General features: G+C 39.4%; 1 protein-coding gene across 1 annotated transcript in view; it reads right to left on the bottom strand.

Annotated features, from left to right (window-relative positions):
• Positions 1-6,011: 6,011 nt before the first annotated feature.
• Positions 6,012-27,614, bottom strand: part of LOC121944010 (synaptotagmin-7-like) — a 134,690-nt gene continuing 113,087 nt past the window's right edge. Inside the window, exons 7-12 of the mRNA XM_042487660.1 lie at positions 19,383-19,506; positions 10,505-10,772; positions 10,214-10,383; positions 9,782-9,896; positions 9,373-9,572; positions 6,012-6,956 (exon numbers count right to left, since the gene is read on the bottom strand). Coding sequence (XP_042343594.1) covers positions 6,852-6,956; positions 9,373-9,572; positions 9,782-9,896; positions 10,214-10,383; positions 10,505-10,772; positions 19,383-19,506 — 982 coding nt within the window. The 3' untranslated portion in view covers positions 6,012-6,851. The remainder of the gene's footprint in view (positions 6,957-9,372; positions 9,573-9,781; positions 9,897-10,213; positions 10,384-10,504; positions 10,773-19,382; positions 19,507-27,614) is intronic.

Raw genomic sequence — 27,614 nt, 5'->3', positions numbered from 1 at the left:
ACTACAAAGAGAAAAGGGAGTGAAATAGGGGGCTGAGTGATACCAAGGACAGACAGATATCAACAACCCCAGTAAATACTGATGATTTTTTTTTTCCATTTTTTCATACAGGACACTTCACAATCATTTGTACAGTATATAAATTAAAATGTTGCTGGTTAACCTCTCTTTGTCTCAAGCAGTCCCCCAAGAGAATGCCCAAAATCAGAAATGCGAGCTTGTCCAGTAAAATTTACCAGTTTATGGTATTTGGCCAGTGAAGACAGACAAAAATTGAGCTCGATTTCTTAAAAACTAAAATATACCAAACCCTGACTGTTATTCAACCAATATTTAAATTGCATTGATTAAAGTGACTTTCACTAAGCCTTTGGAATGTAATGCTTCGTCAGCAGCACTGAAAATAATGCCTTGTTTCACACACAGGGCCAACAGGACGGACAGACGAGTGTGTTCCTGCTTATTTTGGGATGCTCCGATGCTCTGCTCTGACCTGAGACGTAGCTAACAGTGATGCAAAGAGGTGATGATTATCTCCTGTCTCACCTTTTTTTTCCCTCCCCCTGACACTTGGAGAGGGCGCACATATGGTGAAGAGCAAAGGCGTGGCAGGCTTTATAAGGCACACACAGAACACTTTGTGCCAGAAAGCATGTGTGCACGACGGGGGTGTTTTGGGGGAACGTCAGCTGTGGTGTTAAGGTGCCACCCTTCTTTTTTTGGTCTGTGTGAATCAGATCGGAAGGACAGATAGGACAAAATGTTGGCAGCTGCTTCTGTCTAAACGAAAAAAAGTTATGTATGATGGTCAAAAAAGGTTTTATCTATCTGTTGTAAAGCTTGTTTGTGACATTTTCCCTTCGACCTTCACTCTCAGCTCACGTACAACAGACCTGCCCCCCCCCCCCCCCCCCCCCCCCCCCCCCCCACACCCCCCCCCCCCCCACACACGAGGAAAATAACCCTGCTATGAAGAGAGGTTTGTTCCAGCATCGTCGTCAACAAGTGCAGTGATTCGTAAAGAAGTGACAACTTTTAAAAAAACATACTTCTTTGTACATCTGGATTGTTTCATACAGAATAAAAACGGTAAACAATGTTCTGTATTAAACTGGCAAAATAGAACTCAGTGCAGATATATACACACACAAAGGGACTCACAGTAAATACAAGCACACAAACTAAAGCTCAAATACTGACGCTCTCACACACACACATACACACACGCACACGCACACACACACACACACACGTACACACATTCAGTAGACAAACACGAACAGTGGAATGTAAAAAGACTTTTCCCCCCCTAGATATTATTACTCCCATTTGTATCATAAATGTCTATATGGGACTTGGGGGAGGTCACATTCAGGCAGTGAAGCAAACAACTGGAAGACTGACTTGTACTTCAAAAAACAAACAAACAAACAAATAAAATCTGGTCTAAAATCATCCTTGGACTCACGAGTTCTGAAATGACTATTTCAGGTTTAATGCACAGATAAATGCAGCTGACAGACGAGTTGTAACATGGGTGACGGGTAATGTGATGATTGATTTGTTTAATCTACATCTGATTTCTCAACATATTACCATTTGTTACCTTAACAAAGCCATTTCCTGCCTGCATTCATAAACTGTCAGTTCAACCAGATCACAAAGTATTACGATATTTTTGACCCTCCCTCCCCAAAAAAATCTAAATTAACCCACTGAGCACTAAACGTCGTTTAAACATCGTCTCCAAGCTCGAGCGCTGTTACAGACCAGGATTTTTCAGCTAGATATAGCCCAATTTTAGACCATATTTTAAAATAATTATAAAATATATTAAAAATATGTAAAAACATGAAAATAACTAATAAGAGTATGGCATACCCCAGCATTTACATTATGAATGTTTATTTTTGTCATACACACAGATTCTCTTTATTCTTTCATCCAAGCAAAGACTAGACGTCTACTTAATTACTTTTCAACCCTAAATTACAGAAATCTAAACATCTGAAGACAACTAAATCTAAACGTCTAAAAAGACGTATAATAGACATTTATTAAACGTTATGTTAAATTGCTCAGCGGGAAAGATCCACTTTCTAGCATTAAACTTTTGACGGCATCTCGGAGTTTGTGCAGCTGAATCAAAGATCTCACTGCAGAAGAATAACAGACTGTTTCCTGGCTTGTCTTGGTTGTCATGGAGTTTGTCCTGGTGACGTCAGACTTTTTGGGAACTGGACTGAGTATCTCTAATGGACTCATTTAAATTCCTCAGTGTGCAGTATTGACAGAGAATATGAGGTTTTTTTTTAAGTTTTCCTTCTTGCACAGCCCTTTTTACAGTTCCTACATGTACACAGATGCATTACACTTAAGTGGCTGCTCAGCCCCCAAACACTCCTCAAACCTGCCCAGCACATGGAGGCGGACGTCTCAAGCACTTTGTTTACAAAAAGAAAGGAAAAAAAGAAGTTTTGTATCAACACCACAGCCAAAAGCTATCACTCTGTTGGCCAAAACACAGTGTAAGGTGACAAAAATACTCACTCAGTTATCGTCTTCCCTCTTGGCCTGATGGTTGTTTACTCTGATTACATTAGTCCATTGATCCAATAATTCATTGAGTACGATGTGAACGCTCCATATGCTGTATCTCCCGACTAGGAGGCGGGTCTCAGTCATTCATATCAAAATAAAATTACAAAAAACTGCATGCGATGTACTCAGCAAATCATTGAATATTTGCCCAATAGTCCAAGTCTCCAGCACACCTCTGTCCAAGTGAGCTGCAAAACTTTCACGCATAATAACGCGCACACACTCTCCGGTGTGTAACCGAGTCAGCCAGTACACTGTAAAACATCCTGGCAACATCCTCTGTCTGCACTCAAAATAAATTATGCCACTTTCACTGGTGGACACACAGCTAGTTTACAATGCAGGACAAGAGGAAGAGTTGTTTTTAGCTGCATCTAGAGCACGGCCCCTGGCTACCAAGAGGTGAAGACTAGAAATACAAAATCCTGATGCCTTTGTTCCTCCATTCCTGTGTTCCTGTGCTGCCTTTCCTTCATTTACCCATTTTCACACCTGTCCTGCATCAGCCTCGTTAGTCCATCCCTGCTCCTGACATTTACCAGCCAGCACGCCTGCTCCTCTGCCTAATCAGCTCATTCTCCTCACCTGAGCTTCTCCACCCTTTTCTCCACCTGCACTTCATCCCCTCGTCAGTCTAGTTTGCATTTAAGTCCTGGTTTTCAGTTCAGTCTTTGTAGCATTCTTGGCATTTGTTATGTGGTCTTCAGTTTGCTTTTCCCTGCACCAACCTTGAATAAAATGTCATCTATTTGAGTTCCTGTTGCGTGCAGTCTTCTGTATTTGGGTCCACAACTCACAACTTGGGTATTGGTCCTCAATACCTTTAAGGTACTCATCGAAATAACCCAATACCAAGTAGTATCAAAACTACTTCAGTCACCTGCATTTGATCCTTTTTGTATCCAGTTCTAAAAAAAAATCCTTATTTGTTGGTTTAAATTGAAGTCAATTACTGCAAGCTTTCTTCGATTTAGGCGACTTTTGATTGGTCCACTAACACTTCAGACCACAGAGTGGAGTGAATCATCCCAAATTGTGACATGATACAGCAGTTTTTTGGTTCAAGTGAAAAACAACCAATGAGCACTGAGACTAAAGATTAGCCAATCAGCACCACTTGTAGTCAAGCTGTAGTCAAGCTGTTGTCAAGCGTCGTCAAGTGGAACGCTGCAACGAAAAAGGTTCAATAACAATGGCGAGAGATGTAGACAAGATAGAAACTGCTATCAAGGCTGTCCTAAATCGACATCTCTTCTCAGTATCGCCTGATATTGTAGTTTATTTTTACTTCACTCTTAAAGCACAACAGGTATGTTGGCATGGCTACACACCAATGTGGACCTAAAATGACATTAAATTCAGACAGATACTTGGTTTGTGGTGATTGGTAAGGGAAAATTTAATCCCCCTTCCCACGAAAATTGATAAAAGTGGACACAATGTTAGACTGAAAATACAAGCGTAGTGTAATGAGTTGACAGTTCCGTCGTATATCACGTCACACTAACGCAGCAGCTTCAACCAAGTACAAGTTTGTTGTGTTATTAAGTCGAGTAGTATGTTTGACAAAGCTAGGAGAGTCCACAACTTTCAATTGTATGGAGATACTACCCAAATGTAGCATCTGGTGGCATTTTACACAACTGAACACTTCCATTCACATGATGGTATGAAACTTAGTAAAAATAAAAGTATCAAATAAAGAACTCTATTATTATCAGTATCACTTTAGGGTACTGGTTTTGGTACTTGTACTGTTTATTTTAAATTATAGCCAGACCTAATTAAAACTAACTGATTGCGGGGGGTGCAGCTCTAGCTTCCACTGACTTCGTTTTGGGCATTTTTGGCGTGTTGTTGTTTTTGGCCTTGTCTCTGATTTCTCGGGCTTGGTGAGCACTGGTGCAATGCCACAGTGTGCATGCTGGGGGGTTGAGCAGTCTGTTTACCACCAGGTGATCTTGGATTCAACTGAGCAAACTCCATCTGCTGAGGAAAACTGTGAGATAGGGTGGAAAAAAAACAAATCTCAGCTAGTAAGGGGGACTTTAGCTAAGATTTTTTTGTCAAGACATCAAGAACATGTTTTGCTGATGCAACCCCAGTGGTATGAAGCCATGCAGGAAGTTTCAGACAACTCCCACTACTGAAACATGATGGACATAAATTTTGCTTGATGTCTATCTTTTTTTTTTTTTTTTTTTTAAAATTGGGGTTATATTTGATAGTGTTATAACACCTGGGGACCAGCTGCTTCCGGCCTCATATGGGTTAAAAAGATAAAGAAAAATAAAAAATATATACAAGGCCCTCGCTGACGACTTTACGCTTCTTGGCTGTGGCCATGTCTGCTTCCTTCCAGGAAATGTCTGCCACTAGATCATTGTTTTTTTACTTGTTTACAGTCTGTTTATGAAACACACTCTTATTTCTGCGTATTTCCTACGTGGTGCATGTCTATAAACTGTATAGTCCTGCCGTTGTGAGATGAATGCAAAAAATGCAAAGTGATCTTGCATGATTATCCAATATTGTGTGAAGGACCTTATGTATAATTTTGAAAGACAAGCTGCGAGCTCTTTAAAATCTGTCTGAGGGCCATGATTGGCCCCTGGGGCCAGACTTTGGACATGTCTTTTGTATAGGATAGATGCGGCTGCTGTTTTCACCGATCTCTGCCAGTCCCAGTGAAAACCATTCACTAAGGGGTTTGAGGATTATCCGATTAACCAGAACATTGTTTATGAAGAAACAAGCGGCTGGTGAATCTGAATGCATGAAGCGCTATAATGAAATCCTATTTATTTCTTTTGTATTTGAGGTAGCAGCAGTGACTTCAGGGGATAAATCCAAAGACGTAAGCATCTGAAACTCTCTGCAGGGTTGATACCACGTTAGAAAACACTGTATCTGTTTGTGATTTGGGTGGACTGACCCTTTAACCCCAGTGACCTCCCCGCATCTTCAGCTAACTTCTACACCACAACACCTTATCTATTTTAATTATCAATATTAAGGGCAGTTTTCAACAACATCTTCAGTCTCATCTTAATTTAACTCTCCAAATACTCCTTCATTAAGACACACACACACACACACACACACACACACACACACACACACGCAAACACACACACACACACGCACACACACACACACTCTAACATTCACCTCCACACTTATGGAAGCTGGCTTTTTGCTTATTTTCTTTGTCTGGAAGAACAGGTTGATTCTTTAAGTTCTTTTGAAAACCAAAAAATAAAGCACAACATTAATCACTTTTTTTCTGTCCATCAACACCCCCCCCCCCCCCCCCAAAAAAGACAAAAAAAAGGAGGAACTTTTTTTTTTTTTCCCCACTTGTCCTATCGGACCAGCGCTAAATGTTCTTGTTCATATCCATTATTTTTTCTTGTTGAACTTCATTTGGGGTTACAGCACATCACCCACAGCACGCACAGACAACGAAGGGTTCCAGCCAAGGGAGAATTATTACAGTGGCGCCAGAGAAAGAGTGAAAAAGATCAAACATGAGTGACAGAGTCCAATTCCAGTCCAATTCCACTTTAAATACAGCCCATCACTCTTCCATTGCCTAAGTTGGATTTCCTGATTTTTCAGGCGTTTTAAGGATATGGAGGGACAGTGACAGTAACGGAAGAGGACTCGAACGAAGAGGCGACGAGCAGAGTGGAAGATTCCTCACTGCAACACCACACGTGGGTGACAAATGGGTTGCACAGGTCAGTGCCATTCACACTCAGGTGTCCGAACGCAGCCCGTCTTGCCGACACTAAAGATATCAGTTTGATCCATTTTTGGTTGGTAGTTTGGGTTCATGGGTGGCAAGACGTACTGCTCTGATGTTAAACACTGGGAATGGTCGTCAAAAAAAACAAAACAAAACTGAGGAGTGTCTTTAAAAAAAAGAAAGAAAGAAATCTTATAGAAAGAGGTCACACTGAGGAAGTGAGTCAAGACATCAAAGACGTTTTTAAGTTCAGACAAATAGATGAGACGGCGGTCAGGTGGGAATCGGAGCTTGACAAGGGTGAAATTTAAGGATGGTGTCACGAGGACCGAGGGCGGAGGATATCAAAGAGGCCTGAGAACAAAGAGATGACACACATTGTCTGCAGAGCAAGACTGCAGTTAGGGAGTAGAGGGGAAAGATATGTGCTGAGGGCAGGGGGCTGAGATGCTGAATTTGGAGGGGAAAAACACTGTAGGCAGGTTGGTCGCTGGGTCTCTCAGGCCTTGAGAGCATGCCACTGGGCCACGGCATTACGAGGACGACCCATCATGTCTTTCCAGTGTTTTACCTCTGCGGGGCCACTCTTCCACGAGAGATAAATCTGTGAGAAAGAGACAGTCAGCGTAACCCAAGTAATGTCACACCGAGGATGATGTTATTTGTGAGGTGCCAAAAAACAGAGGGGCATTAAGCAGAATAACTGTGAGTCTTAAGTCTAGCTCTGCTTTCACCGCTAAGCCTGCCACTCTAATCAGAATTTAACTCTAATCCAGGGCAGAAAAAGAGCCATTAGGAGGGAGAGATTTCACTCACTGAGATACTCTGAAAAAGGCTAATGCTGACGCTAATGAAGATCAAACGCTGAGTCTTTAAGTAATTCTCATGTAGAAAGAAACTCCTGATCTGCATGTCACAGGAAATACCGCTCAAGTTTTCATTGTCCTCCAAACAGTTCGGAGTTATTTATGAGCATGCTCATAATAGGCAACATATTATTACTGCTGTGTGTAGGCAGATAATATATGTGGTTAGGGTGGCAATTACTGGAGATGTGTATGACTGACAGAGAGCTCAGTCGCTCATCCGTGCAGCTCAGCTCAAAGATTATTCTTAGTGTCTGAAGGATTTGATTAGAGCTTTTGGGTCTTTCCAGTGTTTGACAGAAATTACACATTTATGAATTATGTTACAGCTCTATTCTCCGCTATGCATCTATAGATATCTATGGGTATTTGGTTTAAAATAAACAAATCAGTCAATATGCTCAAAGATGTGGGACAAATGTGGTTAGATTTCAGCTGATTACTGATGGGTACTGGAGCCAACGCTTTATTTGACAGGTCTGTAAATTCCTAACAATTTTCTAAAAAGTTTCACGAGGAGAACAAAGTAATTAGGAGATAATTACAGCTGAAGCAGAGACAATGTTAAATTGGTCCACTTGCAGTGAATTAATTCCAATTAACTATTAAGCGAGCGTAGCCTCGTCTCATTCAGACCGTGCACAGCAGGTCAGCCGAACATGCACAAATATGACTTTGCCCGCAGGCAACAATACAATTTTACAGCTACGAGGGATTAAGTTTCCAACAGAGGTGGGACCAAGTCATTTATTTGCAAGTCACAAGTAGGTCTTTCCATTCAAGTCCCAAATCAAGACAAGCAAGTCCCAAGTCATGATCAACAAATCCCAAGTCAAGTCCTAAACTTTAAGCTTTGGAATCCTAAACAAGTCACTAATTATGTCATTTTAACAACAGAGTAATGCATTTCATACATTTACAATAATCAAAAATGCTTTGAAAAAATTGTACTTATTTGTTTAAAAAAGTTTGTTGTAAGCATCTCTGTCTGTAGTTTTTTTCCCGCACGTTTTGCATACCGCAATTTGTCTTTTGTTGACCACTGCATAGTTGTTGATCTTAGATATAATCTTTTCCACTTAGCGTTTTGTAACGAAACATTAGTTCTTCATGGTTCAGAAATTGGTTCATGGCCCTTATTTTAAACAACATACTCTTAATCTTTGGGCTTTGGGGAAGGCATCAAATATTTTTAAATCAAAAGGCCGAGTGAAGTCATGAGTCATTTAAAGTCCAAGTGTAGTTGCTACACACTGTGTAGTTGTAGTCTTTTTGTTTTTGTCAAGTCTAAAGTCATGAAATTTATGACCCAAGTCCAAGTCATGTGATGACAGTCCACACCTCTGGTTCCCAATAATAAATGAATAAAGAATTAATATTCATTTGTGTTTAAAATTGAGCAGTTCGTTCAACAAATTCTTCCAAAACGCAAGAAAGTAGCTTACTGACACAACTAGCTATACTTCACGTTCTCCACAATCAGCCCCACATTGTAGTTTTTTCCGCGGAAAAAAAACAACCAAAAAAACATTATGAAAAATATTAGAAAATAACAGACCCAACTTATCCAATAGAGAAACATAAAAACACACATATATTGGTAAATTGGCAACCTAAACTTTTAGAAGTGTGTGTAACATGCTTGAGAAATTTTAACTGACCAATTCTCTTGTGTTTTTCTTAGAGACAAGCAGATATAAATCATAACTGAAATGTTCAGGCAACAAATGGCCAATGATACAATGTGCCCTGAGGCAACATCAAAAGGCATATTACTGTTATAATTGGGGGAAGTTGGACACAAAGTCTATATTTGGTGCAAATTTGTACATGTGTATTTTAGATGGTGGCTGTATATACATATAAAAGCATACACCTGCATCTAATGCTTAATTGTTATTAGTCCAAGTCTAAATAAAAGCATCTGGTTCACACTCAAAATGAACAATCGTCAGTCCTCATTTACTCATTTACAATGCAGAGGACTGGTCTGTGCGTTCCAGCAGGGGTCAGTAGAGACTGACTCAGTGATCAGCTGCTGATGGTCTGTCACAGAGTCACGAAATCACAGAGGAAGAGAAGAAGAAGAAGAAGAAGAAGAGGAAGAAGAAGAAGAAGAAGAAGACGGAAGAAGCAAAGAAGAGAGGGGGATACCTTTCCAATGACATCATTGCGACTGAGCCTGTCCTTGTCCATGACAGTGATAATTATGGTGGTCTCCCTCAGCACGTGGGCAGGCACGTCAAAGGGGAAGGACTCGTTGAAAACAGGATTCAGACAGCGCTTCATTACCACCGTCTTCTTCTTCTCCACACGCTTGTCCTTGTGCATCAACCACACTTTTACATAGGGGTCTAAGGAGAGAAATGTGCCAGCTTGTTTACTTTTCATTTCTGTTTACCACAGTTGATTGCATTGTTAATTTATGTGCTATCATGGATTTTACATCATTTTTTTAGCAGTGAACAAAAATCATAATTTTGTCATTTTTATTTTTCATGCAGCCAAGATGTAGAAGGGCAACAACAATAAAAGCACACAGGAGATGAAGGAGCGTCTATACCAGAAGTGCCTCCAATGTCCATGGCTTTGAGGTTGCGGGCTTTGATGATGCTCACAGTGATGGTGTTGGCTGTGGGGTTGTAGCACAGAGACACCAGCAGATCCCCTCGACTCCCCTGGAGAAATCACACACAACAACAGTGCGTTGTTTACTTTTTTTTTGAATCCCCTTTTCACATTGTTCTCCTCTCTGTTGCTCACTGTGTGTTTCTTCCTCTGGCTGTCTGTGTTCTCTCAGTCTACCTGTCAGCCTCTCCATATTCCCTTCTTTCTCTTCTCCCACCAGCTCGCTGCCACATTTCCCCTGAGAGCATCACGGCAGCCAGGAATGACATCACCCGTTACATTCTGTCCCATCCTCTCTTTCCCCTCCTCCTCCTCCTCCTCCTCCTTCTCCTCCTCCTCCTCCATCCCCCCCTTCCCTGTTACTCACGCTGCCATCGCTACATGGTTTCAGCTCCTTCCAGAAAGTCTGCATGTTGGCCAGATCCAGTTTGTTGAGGGGGATGGACACCTCTCCTATGGGGTCATTCCTGCTGAAGCGGTCATAGTCGAGGACCTGCAGGTATAGGGTCCTCTGGACCACCTTCTCATAGGGGAACCCTGAGAAACAACGCATTAAGTCACAGTGATGCACACAGAAAGGAAACTGGAGCGCCTGCATGTGCTGTGAACATGAAATTCATGTATTATGTATGTATTAGGAAAGCTTCCTCCATCAAACCTTCAAACAGGAAGGTCTCGTTCCAGTGGGGGTTCAGGTTCTTCCTCTTGACTTTGGTCTCCAGTTTGTGCTTCTTGTCTGGCAGCAGGTAGAGTTTGACAAACGGATCAGAGGTGCCGGAAAAGTCCTTCGCAGGCAAATCCTGGCCCTTGAGAATTTTGACAGTGAGGGTGGAGTCCTGAAAACTGTAGCCGACGCTGAACTGAATACGACCCAGTTTCTCACACACCGGACCCTCGTGGTCGTCTTCCTCCGAACCTGGAGACAGCTGAGAGCCACAGGAGGAGACAAATGCGAGGTTAAGCAATGAGGTTAATTTAAGACTGTGCAAATAATGTACAAAGCAAGAAATAATCTGCAACCTGGCAATGTACAAAATATGTTCTTGGACAGAGAAAGGAGGTTTAACTTAGGAGGAAAATTCAATTCTGACGTTCAGCACACAAAAACCATAAAAGTATGTGTGAATCTATTTGTGGTGTGCTTTTGTTGAATGGACTGCAGGAAGAAATCAAAGTGAAAATATACATATCTTTTAAAATATGTTAAAAAAGAGAATTTCTGCGAGATACAGAGATGAGAGCTGGGAATATAAAGCATGCTAATGGTGACATTGTTGTTGATGTTTTTTTTCTCCTATGTTGGGATAGTGTCGCTGATTATATATGAAGAACATGAACAGAGTGGTTTAGGTTTGGGGAGGGACACTTGGGCGGTGAGTTGGTTTATGACTGTGTATTGATGGGTAAGAATAGAATAGGGGTAAAACTAGACGAGCATTTGCCTCTTTCTACTCCTTTTCAGATATGAAATGTTAATCTATGTTACATACAGGGTTCTCACACATTTTCATGAACACAACTTCAAAACTTTCCATGACTTTTCCAGGAGAAATAATAAAATTTCCACTTCAGCAAAGCTTGCACTTCACTATGCTTTTCTACCGTACTTTTCCACACACGCTACATCATAAATTCACGTAACCTGTCTTAAAGAGGAAGGCTTGGCTGGAATAAGTCTTTGATTAAACGAGAACCATATGGATTTTTCATAAATCTGTCATACTTGATATTACACATCTTTTGATGCGACTATTGCACACTGCAACGTTGATGCCGAAACAATATACAATGCTGCCCTAAACTGACGCAAATTATGCTATATTATGCAAACAGTTACATTATTGATAATACGTTACATTAATTTCGTTACACACAGTAAAGTTCCACGACTTTTCCAAATCTTTCGATCATTTTTACTAATTCCATGACTTTTCCAGACCTTGAAAAAAAGATTGTGAAATTTAATTACTTTTCCAGGTTTTCAATGACTGTGGGAAGCCTGTACATATGTTCACTATTATTGTTGTTTGCATATTTTATGATGATTAGTTTTTTTTCTTAAATGTTTAAAATAAAGCATATTCAAAAAAACCCCAAAGTTTATTCATCTCTAGGTAATGGATACGTTTTAGCTACATTATAACAGAGGCAGTACCTTCTGGTTTATTACTGTATTTTGAAACAAAACATTGTAAGATATAAATTAAATTATTTTCATAGGATATATACATTCAATTTCCAGGAGTATCTACATGCTCAGAAATGATTCTTTCTTGATTCATATCGCAGAGAGATACATTATGAGATTAGACCAAATTGCATTTCACTAGAGATTAGTTTGCTTTTAAGATGCTAATTATCATTTTATTAAGTAAACTGCGACAGAAAAACTCTCCCTTCACCAGTTTATTGATTACCTTCTATGATACAGCTAAATGAGGTGGACAAATGACTTGTATTAAAGATATCTCTCATTATAAGACTATATAATCATTAAACAGCATTACCTACCTCTGAAAGGACCACAGCCCCCCCACCTCCCAAAAAAAAAGTGTCCATGCCACCTACACCACTTTCTGGTCCCACACTACAATGCAGTGCCTGTTAGAGATGCGATAAATTTCTGTTGAGCAGCCAATGGCGTAATTATCGATGCACCGGGGCCCAGGAGCTGTCAGGGGCCAGTGTGGAAAGACGATTTTTAGTTGCCTGGAGAAATCAGGCTGTGGTGGTGTGAATCATAGGCAGGCTGTTAGATTAGCGCTGATACAATTTTGCGACCACCTCATGTAATGTGATGTTGTATACAGCGTCTTTTGTGATGTGATGAATCTAATGTACATCACACAGACACACCTGTGTACGTGTGTGTGATAAATACGATGTACTGAATTTGTGACCCCAGGAAGACTAGCTGGTGTTATTTGCATCAGCTAATGGGGATCCTTAAAAATAAATAAATAAACAAATAACTGTGACGTTTCAGCCGCTGTCCGTGGTGCTGATCAAAGGCAGGTTTGCAGGGTGGGAGGGGACGAGCTTCAAGTAAATAACAGGGGTGGATTTTTTGACGTCTGCTGTTCAGAGGCAATGAATTTGTTCTGACTTGTCCAGGAGAAGAGTGTGCGGCAGCTCATGAACCGTGGCTGTAACATCCCGAATTTAGCCAGCGCAAACCCCAGGGGGAATCTGATCCCAGACCGCCCCGACTTTACGCCAGATGAGCGCTGTTCTGATGCTACTGTTACATATGTTAGACCTAAAATTTGAGTTCACATTTTATCTATGTGTGTGAGCCCCCCGAGTACAGCCTATGCGTCAGAGTCGAGCCCAGACAGCTAATTTAACCCCTGCTTGTGTGTCTTTGTGCTTGCGATGTGCTTGTGTTTGGAGTGAGGGTACAGGACAAAATATCCCAATTTTGTTGCTGCAAGCAACAACACATCTGTCACTTATGTTGCAAAATGACATCTGAAATCTCAATAATAACTACAGAGTAAAACAGTTTCTGTTATACAATAAGTAGTGAGTGAGTAGTGAATGAATGAGTGAGCAGGTGACTAGTTCATCAGCATCATTGAAACTTTGTACGTCTACAGTTCAATTAGCAACTGAGCAATAAGGGCTGTGTGCTTTCTTACTCATGTTTATATCTGTTGTACATTGTTGCATCACACACTTATTTTATATTTCTAAATTACATACTAGTTTATACATTGTATTGTGGCTCAAGTCACATAGTTACACACGTTGTGCACTTACCACTTTACACATAATCATAATTTTAAATATATGAATAGTTAAAATTATGATTGACACTAGTAAATGAGCACTAGTATTAATTATTTCTGTTCTACATTTTAAATAGTTTGTGCTGGTACTTATTTTTACTTTCTATAATTCTCTTGGCATCACAGCAACTGCAACGAGCCACAATTTACCCTGGAAATCAATGAAGTGTTTCTGATTCTGATGTAGGTGAAAATCCAGAACAATGCTTGAGTGAACATTGAGCTGAAATTGTTTTTTGAAGAATGAACCGTCCATGAAGTCAAAGCCATTATAACCAGTGTTGGGGAGTAAATAGTTACATGTAACTTGCTACAGTAATTATATTACAAAATTAATGTAATTGTTGTAGTTACTGAGAAAAAAAATGGAATTAAATTAGTTAGAAATCAAAATGCTGGTGATTACAAAGGTATAAGATATGAAAAAAATAAGTAAAAAAATTATATGTTGAATGAAACTATTTTTTTTGCCATGCAGGAATGTCTTCTTTTTGCATATTTTTGGACAACGCGGGTCAGCAAAGCCACTGAGACAAATTTGAGCTCATCATTTATGCACTTAAGTCTTTAGATCTAATCACATTTGTTAGAAAAGCAATGAAAGTAATCAAATATAATAAGTTACACTATTTTGATAATGTATTTAAAATAATTACTTATAACATTTTTAACAGGATATGTAGTAATCTGTAACCCACTACATTTCAAAAGTAACCTTCCTAACACTGGTTATAACTCAATGAAGATTTAAAAACAGGGCTGATGTATTAATCTGCATTAGTTTTGAGCAGGTGTGTCTGATGAACTGGCAGTGGAGGATGTAAGTGTGAACAAAATATGGTACCATGAGAATTGCACCACTATCATTAGACCACTGGGTCATATTCACAGCATGTTCACACACAGATTAAACACTTTCTCAAGAGCTGACAGGTGGTGCCTCGCTAAACTGAAATCTTGGACTCCAGTCCACAGGGGGCACTAATTCTGCACTTCAACATTAAAAACTCAGCTCCTAACTGGCGAGCTAGCATAATGTTATGTCACATGGGTGCTGTCTGCTGTGCGATAAAGGCAGAAATTGTCCATGGCTGTGTGGAGATGAGAGGCAGATTATCTGTTGGTAGACAGACCCTCTGACTGATGGTGGCATGGCCTTGAGGGGGGGAGAGAAATCCAGTTTAAAAAGTGCTATCTGATGGGGGAAAGAGCTGGAGGCATTACTCAAGGAGCAGTTCCAGAAATTTAATATCCAATTCTGTATTCTCCCACATATTTCTGATGGTGCTGCTCAGCCTCATTCTCCATGCTGAATATGATCACTTTTCATTATGCAGTCCTCCACCCAACAGCTGGCCTAAATTGCTTTTCCCCATTTTCTGTGTTGGGTGCTCTCTCTTTTTACCCAGAGTCCTCCTTTCTCATTCAATTCTTAAATTCTCTTCTCTAATTTCTTTTTTTCTGAAATCCAAACATCCCTCGTGCAGTAGATGCAAATTCTCTCGGAGCACAAAACATAGCCAGGTCTGAATAACACTTTAAAAGTACCGTCTGTCTGGCTAAAAGCCTGATATAGCTTATTCTTCTGTGCAATTGGCCTCCACTGGCATCCAAAAACTGAGCCACATGTTGCACTGGCTGACATATTCCTCTACCACAACAAACATGGGCACTGTAGTTTGTTTTGAGTCGGTCCCACATACTCCATCCAGCTGCTATAAATACTTACTAGCCACCAAAATGTATATCAGTCACCAACAATGGGCTATCTACTATTGTTGGGTAACATTTAGCGAAAGTGTTTACTGTATCTGTGAGCAGTTTCTCAAGATTTTCATCTCCTGTAAAGGCTCAGACAAGGCTGACATCAAAGACGTAACAGCGATGAGGGCAGACTGTTGTCGTCTCACGCATCCTGTATCTTGGCCAAAACGTTCCACTTGAACACACCAAGAAGGCTCCAGCCAACAGCCAGAGGGAATAACTCTCCACATCAGCAGGTGGTGGTATTCCTCATTCAAAAAAAAAGCAGAGTTTGCCTGTCATTTTCACAACGCTCTCAATCACCAATCAATTACACGATTGTGGTCCCGAAAAGATGCGTGTATTGAATTAATCAGATGAGATGATGATGAAAATAGAGAAGAGCCTCCTGTGCGTGCCATCTGTCCTTGCTTTCCTCACTTCTATGTCACTTTTCATGCATCGATTCGCTTAAGATGAGCAGCCAATCAGAGTGGTTTCTCTCACCAGACACGCTCAATTGGCTCAAAAGCCACCAACAGTGCGGGACACACCGCAACAACTAAGGCAACAGATGTTCATTGACAGCCCAACATCTGGAATGGCGAATGCTTCAACTGCAAGATGACCTTTTGTATATCAGTTATGCACAGAGTGTTGTCGATTTTTTTTTTTTTTTGCATGATTCCACGATGAACAAATAATCCAAAAAAGGCAAACCTTCTTTGTGAACTGAAGTCACTGGGGACATGTTTAACAACAGCGAAGCTGAATCAAAACATCCGTTTGCAAACTCTCATACAACCAATGCAGTATAATCCAAGTCTCTTTTATCCAGGTGTGTTCTCAGTACTCCCATAACACACATACACACACATTTAGCTACAACTTTACAATATAAAAACACTTTTGCTTATGAGTGTGTCTGAGCACGCGCTTGTGTATCTCCGCTTGAGCAGAGTTTAGCAAAAAATGCATGTGCTTGGGAATGTCTAAGCATTAAACTGGATAAATGATACTTTGATTTCACTGCAGAAGCTGTGTGAGACTTTGTGCACTGATTTTTTGATAGTTTTGCTGTTGTTAAACGTGATCCCTGTTTACTTGAATTTATGAAGAATGTTTGCCTTTTTGGAGTGCCTGTCCACTGTGGAGGCAGGAGTTTTATTCACGCAATTGATAAACAAATATCAATTTTGCGGGTGAAGTATTTCTTCAAGAATGAATGGGCTTTGTGCTGAGTGCCACAGATACTGTAGGCTGGGAAGTCAGAAAGTGTTGGGAGGTGGACTAACGCATTGCTAGTTTTGGCCCTTTTTACACAATTTCTTCACGAATCCAAAATGGACAAAACAGACTGTCATCGGCCTCCTTTAAACAAACAAAGCACATACAGTATGAACCTCTGCAAATGTGTGGATGCACGTTGACACAGAAGCAGAGACACCTTCACACCACACTATCACTGGCTCTGTGAGCGTCTCAAAAAATGAAAGCAGTGTCAGAACACATCCAGATAAGAACCATGTGATGGTGACAGGAGCCCCACCCGTCCTCACTTCAGCGGGGTGGATGTATATAGACTCTGACATGCACAACCATTTCTCTGCATCCTTTTTGTCTCAGTATACTCTATTAAATACAGTCTGTATATTGCACTGCCACTTCTTTTTCTACAGCAGCTCAAGTGGCTCAAAAGTGCAGGATGGGTATTTTCAGCATGAAAGGAGGGTTGTGTAATATATAGTCGCCTTTGGCAAAACTGCCCAGAATGAGTATTATCATTAAGCACCACCACTGTGAATCCCTCAGACACACCATGAGACCCACATAATTACACACTGCTCATACCCATCTCTGCCATATTCTCGCAGCACCCACAGCCCTGTGTGTTCTTTCACAGCTAATTACCGAACCTCGCTGAAAAAGGCGCATGTCTCCTCCCCTCCCGGTGTCTCACTGCGGGGTGATCATTACTGTATGTTTCAGTTAGCGGAGATACTGTATGGCAATAATCGCTGGATCTGTGATGCTCTACAGGTGGGTGAGCTGAGTGGGATGAAGACGGTACTTTTTGAGTGATGAATGGATTGTGAGGAGGACACACTTCTCGCAGGACTTCGCTCAAATGAACTGAAGTGTGTGGGTTTTCTTTTCCCACTTTCTTCTCCAGAATTGACAGTGTATTATTTGCAATAAACACCTCATGCAAAATAGCTTAAAAATAGCTGCAAAAACCAAGGCAAATTGGTTTGAAAACATGGGGAGAAGGCAACAAGAAACAAAAGTAACAAGGGCATTACCTGAAAAAAAGCAAATAAATAAATAAATAAATAAATAAACAAGAGAAAATGATTATTTATTTATTTAATATATTTTAAAACATAGTAAAATGCGGCTTTCTAGACATTTTCCCTATTTTAGGAATAATTTTCTAACAACCCTCCCCTCTAAGCTAATTCTGAGGCAATCTACTTGTCACATTTTACTAATTTCTTGCAATTTGTGTGGCATTTCTTGCCAAGTTGACATTGTCCTTTTAACCATCTTTTCAAAAGAAATCAAACCAATTTGCTTAGGTTTCAAAAGGGTCAAACAGCTTTGTGAAAGGTGTGAATGCACCAATTGCGTCCCCTATGTGTCTTTAGATCCGATCACTTAGACCACATTTGGAGGTGGTCTACGCCGCATATGACCACGTGCTTTTAGCAGTGTGTATGCCCATGTGTCCTGGGCCATATTGAAGGAGCACCGACTCAGCTGATGTCATGGCTTATCCGACTCTCTGCTGAATATTTACTGTCCATTGCTGATTTCCCGAAGCTGCTGTCTTCCTAGAAAATGGTCAATTCAACTTCTGTCTGGTTAGCATAAGCTAACACAGCAGCAGCTGTTCAATGGTCCCAATAAACTCACACCAACACTAAAACAACCCAACTTTGTCATCAAACCATCTTATTTACCTAATTTCTGCCAGGATCAATAAAGTATTTCTGATATCTGAATAACAGTTAGGAAATGTGTGTGGGCAGACTCTCACCAACTGTGCCTGACCCTGGCAGGGAGCTCACACTCCTCCAGCAGTCTCAGAGAGACAGGAGGACCATGGGGTGCATTTGTCTCATGATGAATTGAGAGACAGAGCGGGACAAGGAGGGGCTGAGCAAATCGATACACTGTGCGCAGCTCTACAACGAAATAAGATTTTACCCATTTTAAATAGGCTGTTAGTGTGCACATAGGATGACAACCCTCCTGTCGGTTGCAAACAACGATGCATTTGGTCTTCGCCAATGCAAATAAATTACGTGTTTATTTGCATATCGAGCAGGGAGGAGAAATCTGATCAGAACTGGTCACTCGGTCACAAGTGGAGACGCATTCTAATGCCAGGCGTGAACAGACAGACTGAGAGCTTTCCCCATTTTGATCTGATCTCCTAAATCACATGCTAATTCCAAGTAGAAACAGTCTCTTGGTTAAATAAGCAATACCAACATATTCAACATCAGGAAGAGCTATGGGTATAAGAAAAAGCTTCAGCGGAGATTGTTTTGTCAACGGTTGTTTCCAAGGTCGAGAATGAACCGTCAAGCTGTGCATTCAAACTGCGGATTAGCTGCTGTATGTACTGCTTAATCTCATTTAAATTGATATAACCTCCTTTTCTGCTTACAATGGTGATTAATTACTACTAAGTTTGAGGTCCTATTTGAAGGTTTTTACATTATTTTGTCGACCCCATTGATTTTTCTACTCCCTTGTCTCAAGGCCTGGATGTAACTTTCATATTAGATTAGGAAAGATGATCTAGAAGAACCATTCGAGTCTCTCAGCTGTCTCATCTATTATGATTTAACAGGCTTTGTTGACAGCGGTCCTCCTTCTTCTAATATAGATGAGTTCAGCAATGTAGAATACAGACAGACCGCAGATGAGTTAGTGGTGTGTCAATAAGATGTGTCTCATAGGGGCTTTAGATGTGCTGATATTGCATGTTACCATGAGCATGTCACTGGTGACGGAGTTGGCCAAGTCAGAAACCGAGGAGTTGGCATCGTGGCGGCGTCCGGTCTCGTCTGGGGTCTGACCTCTTGGGCTGCTGCCTGGTTTGTTACCTGGAGTCCTGTTTTAAATGGACACAAACACACACATATTCACATAAGCATGTTTAAGCACAAACGTTTTCCCTTTGGCCATTTTCTCTACAAACAAGGAGCGGTCAATAAAGATTTTAGATTTTTTTTATTTTTGTTCAATTTAAAATTCACAGAATGATAAAAGAAAACACAAAAAACCCAGTATGAGAGGCAAAAAGTGAGTGGTGTTATTTGAAGCCTTCACCCCCCCCCCAAAAAAATAGGTTAAAGTTTCACAATGTAAAAAGAAACACAAACATAAACACACAGAAAATTAAATGACAACAAAACCAATTAGTTTGTTCAGAATGGATTTGTGAATTTTCTTTTAAGTAAGTCTTGAAATGCTCAGAAATATTCCCTTTACTTGAATGCATCTTATAAATAAAAACACAAATATTAGAAATATTTATGTCATAAATGGTAAGAATCTTAGGTTTCTGGAATGATGAGATGTAACGCTCTGACTGTGTTACAATCCTAACAAAATGTTTTTGAAGAAGTTAGTGGGCGGGAAAAGTACTCGCTCAAACTACGTTACAGTATGAAAGACTGATGAATTAGACAGTAATATAGAGTAGGGAGACATATTGTGGTCACAAGATGACTAATCTTCCTTATTACACCAATAGATTTCTTTATGTTTCTGCTAACCTCGTCTGTTAGCAGACTAACTTGAAGAAATAAAGAGATGCTTTTCCCAAGTTTGGTGTAAAGAATTTGACCTCAACCCCATTCAACGCTGCTGGGATGAACCAATTTCGAGCTCGACCTGCAGCCAAACATGAGTACCACTTCAAAATGTTGTGGAAGCCTTTCAAAAAATAAAAAGGAGACTCTTGATGTCCAGCTACAGCCTGCAAGGTGATGGTTATGTGTCAGAAGAGGCAGTTCAAAGCAGCAGTATCTGCAGTAGCCATTATACGATATGCTCTTTTAGTCAACCATTCGTGCCTTGTCTTTACTTAGTGACTTTTTAAAATTTTCCTATCTGTCTGTCTGTTTGTCCGTGCTTCCGTCTACTTATTTATTAATGTTTAAAGTGAACCATGGGGAGTTTGCAATTTCGTTGTATGCTTCTTCATATGATAACCATAAAGTTATTCTACTTCTTAACTTTAAGAACTGTCCTTTATAAATCTGTAAAACTTCCAACAGAAAAAAGACAAAACCTGGTTCTGTTCTTCAGCTTTGACAAAGCTATGATTTATGTCTGTGATTCAAATGTAGGCAAATCAAAACAAAAATCTGGCAGCATCTTAAAAGCATATGTCTGCATTTTGGGATTCGCTTTCTTGCTTAAGAGTTAAATGAGAAGATCAATTCCACTTTGCTGTCTGTATGCTAAATATGTAGCTGGAGCCAGCGGCAGGTTTGCTTAGCATAAAGACCGGTAACAGAGCAAAACAGACCTGTCCAGAGGTACAAAATCCACCGTCCAGCACTTCTAAATCTCAATTATTATGTTTTAGTATCTGGTTTGTTTAATTTGTATAAAGCAAAAGTACAAAAGGTTATGGTTTTATGGAGGTTTCTTGGCTGAAAAACCAGTGACAAGGGGTCTTCAGGTAACCGTTACTTCCCAACTTTTCCAGTCTTAATGCTAAGCTCGTCTTCACAGGGTGCCAGCTGTGGCTTTATATTTATTATTTTACTGTACAGACGTGGGAGCGCTATCAAGACTTTGCTTGGTCTGTGGTCCTACGTGTGACGCTCTGGGTACCCTTCCAGGTTTAGTTTTAGGCACTCAGGGACAGCGTGTCAATTTCCGCCTGTTACATGCATTGTGTCTTTTCAAGATAAACTTCAGTTTTATAGGAAATGTGCAGTTTCTGCTCATTTACAACTTAGAACATAGGTAAAAAATGTTTTTTTCTAAGTTTACTTCCTTAAGTTTTGGCAACAAAAACATATGTGTAGGTCTAGAAAAAGACATTATGGTTTAAGCTTAAATAAATACTGTATGATCACGTGGCATATGCCAACGCCTGGTGTGTCTCACGCTGTTGCCAAAGGGTGACTAACCAAGCTTCAATATTTAATGAGTTGGGTGTGAGATGGGGTTGGATCTTACTCTTAGTTAGAAAGTGAATAAGTGCTCTTTTTTTCCCCCCAGAATGGTGAACTAGCTATTTAATGCTCAAGGTTTCACAGTTACTCATGAGTGTAATTTATGAGTGTTCGCATACTTATGGCCATGACATGTTTGTTTGTCAAACAACGGAGGCTGTGGGGAGCCTCACTGCTGTGGACTGCAACAATTTCAGATCGAATAAACATGCAAACCTTGAACCTTTTCAAGCCATCTTGAAAAGAATTATTGCTGTATAATCAAAACTTATCACACCAAGGTAAAACATCTGAATCCATTATCACCCGTAACTTGGCACTCTGAGGAATTTTCCATGCACACAACTAGACCATCAACTAAAACCAAACTTAAAATACAAATTCTTTAGAAATAAGCATTAATATCGGACTGATAATCCCTAAAATGTAGAGACAGAAGAATAGAAAATACTTAAATTAATAAAGGGTCTAAATTGCTCCTGGCTCATACTGTGTAAAATTTGGTAAACAGGGAAAATACAAAGATCTGATACTGGTCTAGGCATATTGACAAATAAGACTAATGAGCACTGATCGCTGTGAGAGAGCCGACCCAGATGGAGATAGCGAGCGAGGGAGCAGGTGAGCTGTAAAACACAAAAGCAAAAGCAGAAGTGAGATTAGAGGGAGGTGTTGTGGGAAATATGATCTGAGAGGGAAAGATACATTTGAAGATTTATCTGCGCACAGAGGTTGAGAAAGAGTGAAGGAGAGGATTTGTCTTTGTTAAGATTCTGAGGATTAATGGAAAGAACAAAGTGAGGTTAGAGACTCAAATTAATGTGAGACACGCACAAAAACACAGCAGCTGAAAGAGAAATTGAAGTTAGGTAAAGAGACGGGATAGAAGCCTGGAAACAAAACATAGCAGGTTTGGGTAGAGAGTCAGATGCGCTAAAGCAGAGGAAGGGAAGCAAACTGACACATTACATGGGCAAGAAAAATTGGAGAAGGCTAGAGAGGGAGGTGTGAGAGATAGACAGGGTTTGTGCAGCGACGAGACAAGTAAAAGCAGAGCAAGAGAGAGAGAGAGCAGGAGAAAAGGATACGGTGTGGAAGAGAAAAGAACTGATTCGTCACTCCGCGTTTATTTCCTGTGATCTGCAGGTCAGAGCGCCAACAATGCAGCGCAGGCTTAATTCAAAATGTAATGGTTTCCATTTCAGAGGCTTAAACAAATTCAGCTTACCATTTTATGTTTCGGGTAATAAAGACATCTAATATATGACTGCGTTATTTCTCTAAGAGGTCATACTGATGTGTGCGGAGAGAGCTAAAAATGTTCAATTACAGCTTCTTATATCAGGCCCCTAACACGTCAGGGAACAATGTGTTACCTCAAAATAATTAAATAACACATGGCAGTCACGCGCAAAACACCTGGCTGTCTCGCTCTGCCACTGACTAGACTGCAACCTGTACTGTGGTGCTCGTTTTAGCACCTTCACTAAGAATGTGTAAACTTTTCAGATAATTTGCCTTCCTTTCGGGCGGTCTGAAAGAACAAAAATTGACAAATTAAATCTTTGAAACCTGCACAACACTTTCCTTGAGTTGCATTCAGAGGCTTGTCACAAGCATTTAAACCTTTGAAACTGAGCAAATTGGTGCGATTTCTATCAAAAATACAGGAAAAAAGCCAATGAGCAACTTGGGAAGAGATGCTCCAGGAACTGCAAGAAATTAGTAGATTTAGAAAATTATTTTTATGGTTAGGGAAAAATGTCAAGGGACAAAAAGAAAAAAGCTAGGGAAAAATTATATTTCTAATAGTCACAATTCAATATTTAAAATTGTTACAGAATTATTATACATTTGTAAGAACACTTTTTCCAGTTCATTTCCTTGTTTTAAAAAATAAAAAATGTCATTCTGTATTTTTTATAATCACTATTTTTCAGGTATTTTTCTTGTACCTTTCACTAATTTCTTGTTATTTTTGGGAAATTTCTTCTTTTATTGCTCTTTGCCTTTTCCCCATGTTTTTGAAAGAAATCAGGCCAATTTGTTCAGGGTTCAAAGGGTGAACTAAGTTTGTTGTTATCATCATCTATTGTTTATGTGCAAATTTAATTCTTATTCTGATTCTGATTTTGCAGAAAAAAAAAACTTTGTTCCATTTGTTTGTCCACATCAATGCAAATATGATCTTATAAAAGTATTTCAGTGCTGCAAAGATGGTCTTTTCATAAATCTGAGCTGTCTATGCAGCAGAAAGACGCAAATACTTTTGAAATTAGTATTTTCACCACTTAACCTTACCGTCACAACCTTTTCTGATGGTGAACTGGAACGGTTATATCCATCTATGCTCTCTTCAACACCTCCAGACTGCTTTAACAGAAACTGTTATTATAGCTTGCTGAACACAGGAGTTGCTAGTCAACAACTCCCTCGATCGTTTTTTTGCATCATAGTGAGAATTGTGCACCCATGTCCTGGGGGGGTAAAAATAACTTTTTCTAAATAGAGTCTAGCTTTGAAGAGAGTGATGCACCAGCTTCAGCTCCCTGACAGAAAGGGCTGTCTGACAGAAAGATAAAACTGATAAAATATTCTAAATATAGTACACAATTAAGCCTTTGACACCTGAACAAAGCGGCTTGATTTCTTTTAAAAACATGGAAAGAAGGCAATGAGCAACTTAAGAAACTTAAGAAATTACCCAAAAAACTATAAGAACTTTGTAAAAAAAAAAAAAAAAAAAAAAAAAGGACAAGAAAATCAGCTGAAAACTAGCACAAAAAAACCACCCCCAAAATGTTAATTAAAGGGAGAGAAAAAAGGAAAAATGCTTAGAAAGTAATACTAATACTGTGGCATAATGGTAAATATATATAATTATGATAATTATTAATATATAGATTTCTGGACATTTTAAAAAATATATTTTTCTATATCAACTAATTTCTTTTAATTAGCGGGACATTTCTTGCCAAGTTGCTCATGCCTTTTTTAAAATGTTTCCGAAAGAAATCAAACTAATTTCATCAGAACAGATGAACACTGATATTGATTTTTCTTTAAATAGGTGACTGAAATACATTTTGCTGCTGCACCCACACTGACTATGGATAAGTACCCTATTCAACCCCACTTCAAAAAAACCTGAACTATCCCTTTAATCTGTAACTGTCAGTGTCAAAACATCATACTGCATTGGTATTATGAAGAGATTTTGCCTGAATCCAGTCTGTATTTGAGAACGAAATGAAAATCACTGTGCAGATGTTAATAACACATCAGTGTTTTCTCCGCATGGGCAATAGTTAGAACCGGTTTGAAAACTGTTGGAAGGTAATTCTGCTCCGCTGGCATCTGAGTGTCTCAGCAGTGCTTTTAGTGCATTAAAGTGTAAAATTCACATCATGCCTTTTTTAATGTTCACAGCTGATTGGTTGTTTAACTTTCAGGTAGATTTTTCTTGCACAAAAGCAACCACCCTCAGTTTAAAACTTTAATTTGTGCAAAGCTCTTCAGATTTTGATAAATTTCTCGTCTCAACAGTTCAGATGCAGCTCAGCTGCGGACGAGCCTTCAAAGGCATTCCCCACTTTAACTACGAGCACATAATATAAGCCTGTCAGCTGCGTCCCTACCCAGAGAGTCTATAAATGCTTACTTGTAGGAGGGGTTGGCACAATGACAGCCAATTGAACCCTCCTTGTTCAGCACACAAGGCAGAGACCACTTGAATCTTGAACAAACAATCAAACAAACACAAACATTTCATTTCATTCTGATGTACTACTGTAAATATTTGGCTATAAATCATCTCTGGCATTCAGAGCACATGCGATACTTTCACAAAGTGCATATAAAACTGTTGTAGTTAATAGAGTCCTGCATATATCATGCTCCAGTGAAAGAGAGAACCAAGCCAACCAGAAAGTCTGAGTGTTTTTGTAATATTTATATAAATCTGAAGCAGCATGAAGACTGTCAGTTGCACCATTAAAAAAACTTTGTCAGACAGAAAAGAACAGAGCAGATATTGTAAATCTTTCCTTTCTGTCTAACTTGAGACACACAATTAGGTGCTCAGTGGGCAGGCTGACACAGGACAAGAGATAACTGATCAAAAAACTGAATTAGAGAGGAGATAATACATCCTAACTGGCAGTTAACCAGGTGGAGGCGACATCTGTCAAAAAGTAGAAAATGAAAGCTATCAGGAGGGTTTTTATTACAGTAACAGGAAGCAAATCGAAGAAAAGTAATAACCTCATTTCAGGTTGATGGCCTAATTTATAAGCTAAAAACACAGCACTATTAATTACACAGCTGCTGTCTCTTTGCAACATGTGTACATTTAATTGACTAGTCAGTGTACACTCATACATTTAACTGACAGAAGATAAAACAACAAATATGATGCAGCAAAATTAAACTAAATTATTTGTAGTAATGTGACAATACACCAAATTTATTTTGTGTAGCAGCGATACGCAGTCTTTCCAGAGGCCATGAGAGGAAACAGGTGCACGCCTCCTGCATGGATTTTTAGTTGGGTGCTCTGACTTAAAATGGATAGCAATATGATTGATTTAATCTTTTTTGCTTTACTTTCTTGTCTGTCGTTTTTTTTTTCTTGCAGGTATATAAGCGCAACTTTTTTCTTGTTTGCATAATAAGTCATTTACAAAAAGAGTTCACTGTTTTCGTATCCCCCAGTGAAGGTTTCAAAGCAAACTGTGACCGCAGTTTTGTCAGTTAGTCGCAAATTAAATTCCCTCAAAATGATCAAAACATTAAATAATTCTTTCGATCTTCGCTCTTCCTTTTTACATTTTTTTTTTCTTTTTTTTATCACTGAAGTTTATGCCCTTTTCCCAAATTGGTTATGTGGACAATAGAAATATATCAACATAATGTTGCACTTGTTTCATCAACACCTTAAAATGAATATTTCACCCACAAAATAATCATTTGTACATCGATTGATCACGCCATGATACCTTGAATTCACGAAGAAAACATTGTTTTTTCGTGTGTAATTATGCTGAGGTATTTGTATTATTATCCCTTTGTAAATTGTGTCTGCATGTAACAACAGCAAAACTATATGAAAACATCTGAGCAGTTCAAACGCATGTGCTTGTCCAGGTGCACTACTCCTATGCAGGAAGTGTTTTAGAGAAAATTTGGGAAGTATTAAGCATACAAATTAGTGAGACCTGGATTTATCGGCTCAGTTGTGCGAGAGTTTGTAAATGGATGTTTTATTTAGTTTTGCTGTTGTTAAATATGGCACCTTTACTCCAATTCCGTTTTTGGATTCTTCGATTCACAGTGGAGGTATATGAGAAAAACATGTTTTCTTCACAAATTCAAGCTAACACAGGCAAATAATTGATATACAAATGATCATTTTGTGTGTGAAGTACTCCTTTAAATGATACGTATAAGACAAATACAGTTTAGGTGTCTGCATGTCACAGTCAACACAGGTTAATTTGTGTGACATGAAAGGCAAATAAAGACCTGCTGCTGCACAGAATCAGCTCGAATCATGACTGTTGACACAGCAGCGGCCTGCGGTAGTGAGGTGGGTTCATCCATGCGTGTAAATATACATATTTACTCACTATCAAATATACACACAACTGCACACACATATGTACACTACACTACTGGTGCTGCATTATATCTCAACCATCAAATTAGCTTTTTGCCCAGAGATATAAAGAAAATGATGGCAAGTGTACTAATGTGTTACACTGAGGAGCAATCCATTCTCACTGAAACAAGACAAATATTCTTAAAGCAATTATTATTAGGAGTGTCCTGATCAATTTTTTGCCCCTGATCCAAGTCATTTATTACTGAGTATCTGCCGTTAAAAAGTACCAATATTTTTTCTCTCACTGCACTGATCTTTTTTTGTCTGAAATAATCAGCTCTTCAACAATAAGATTAAAAAGAAAACTTGATTGGCTTATAAATGAGCCTGAACAACATCAGCATTTTGTCTCGGTGATCAAAT

The sequence above is a fragment of the Plectropomus leopardus genome, chromosome 1 (assembly GCF_008729295.1).
Source record: "Plectropomus leopardus isolate mb chromosome 1, YSFRI_Pleo_2.0, whole genome shotgun sequence".
In the NCBI taxonomy this organism is placed as follows: domain Eukaryota; kingdom Metazoa; phylum Chordata; class Actinopteri; order Perciformes; family Serranidae; genus Plectropomus; species Plectropomus leopardus.
The sequence above is the reverse complement of the archived record's forward strand: the minus strand, read 5'-3'. Positions and strand labels throughout refer to the sequence as shown.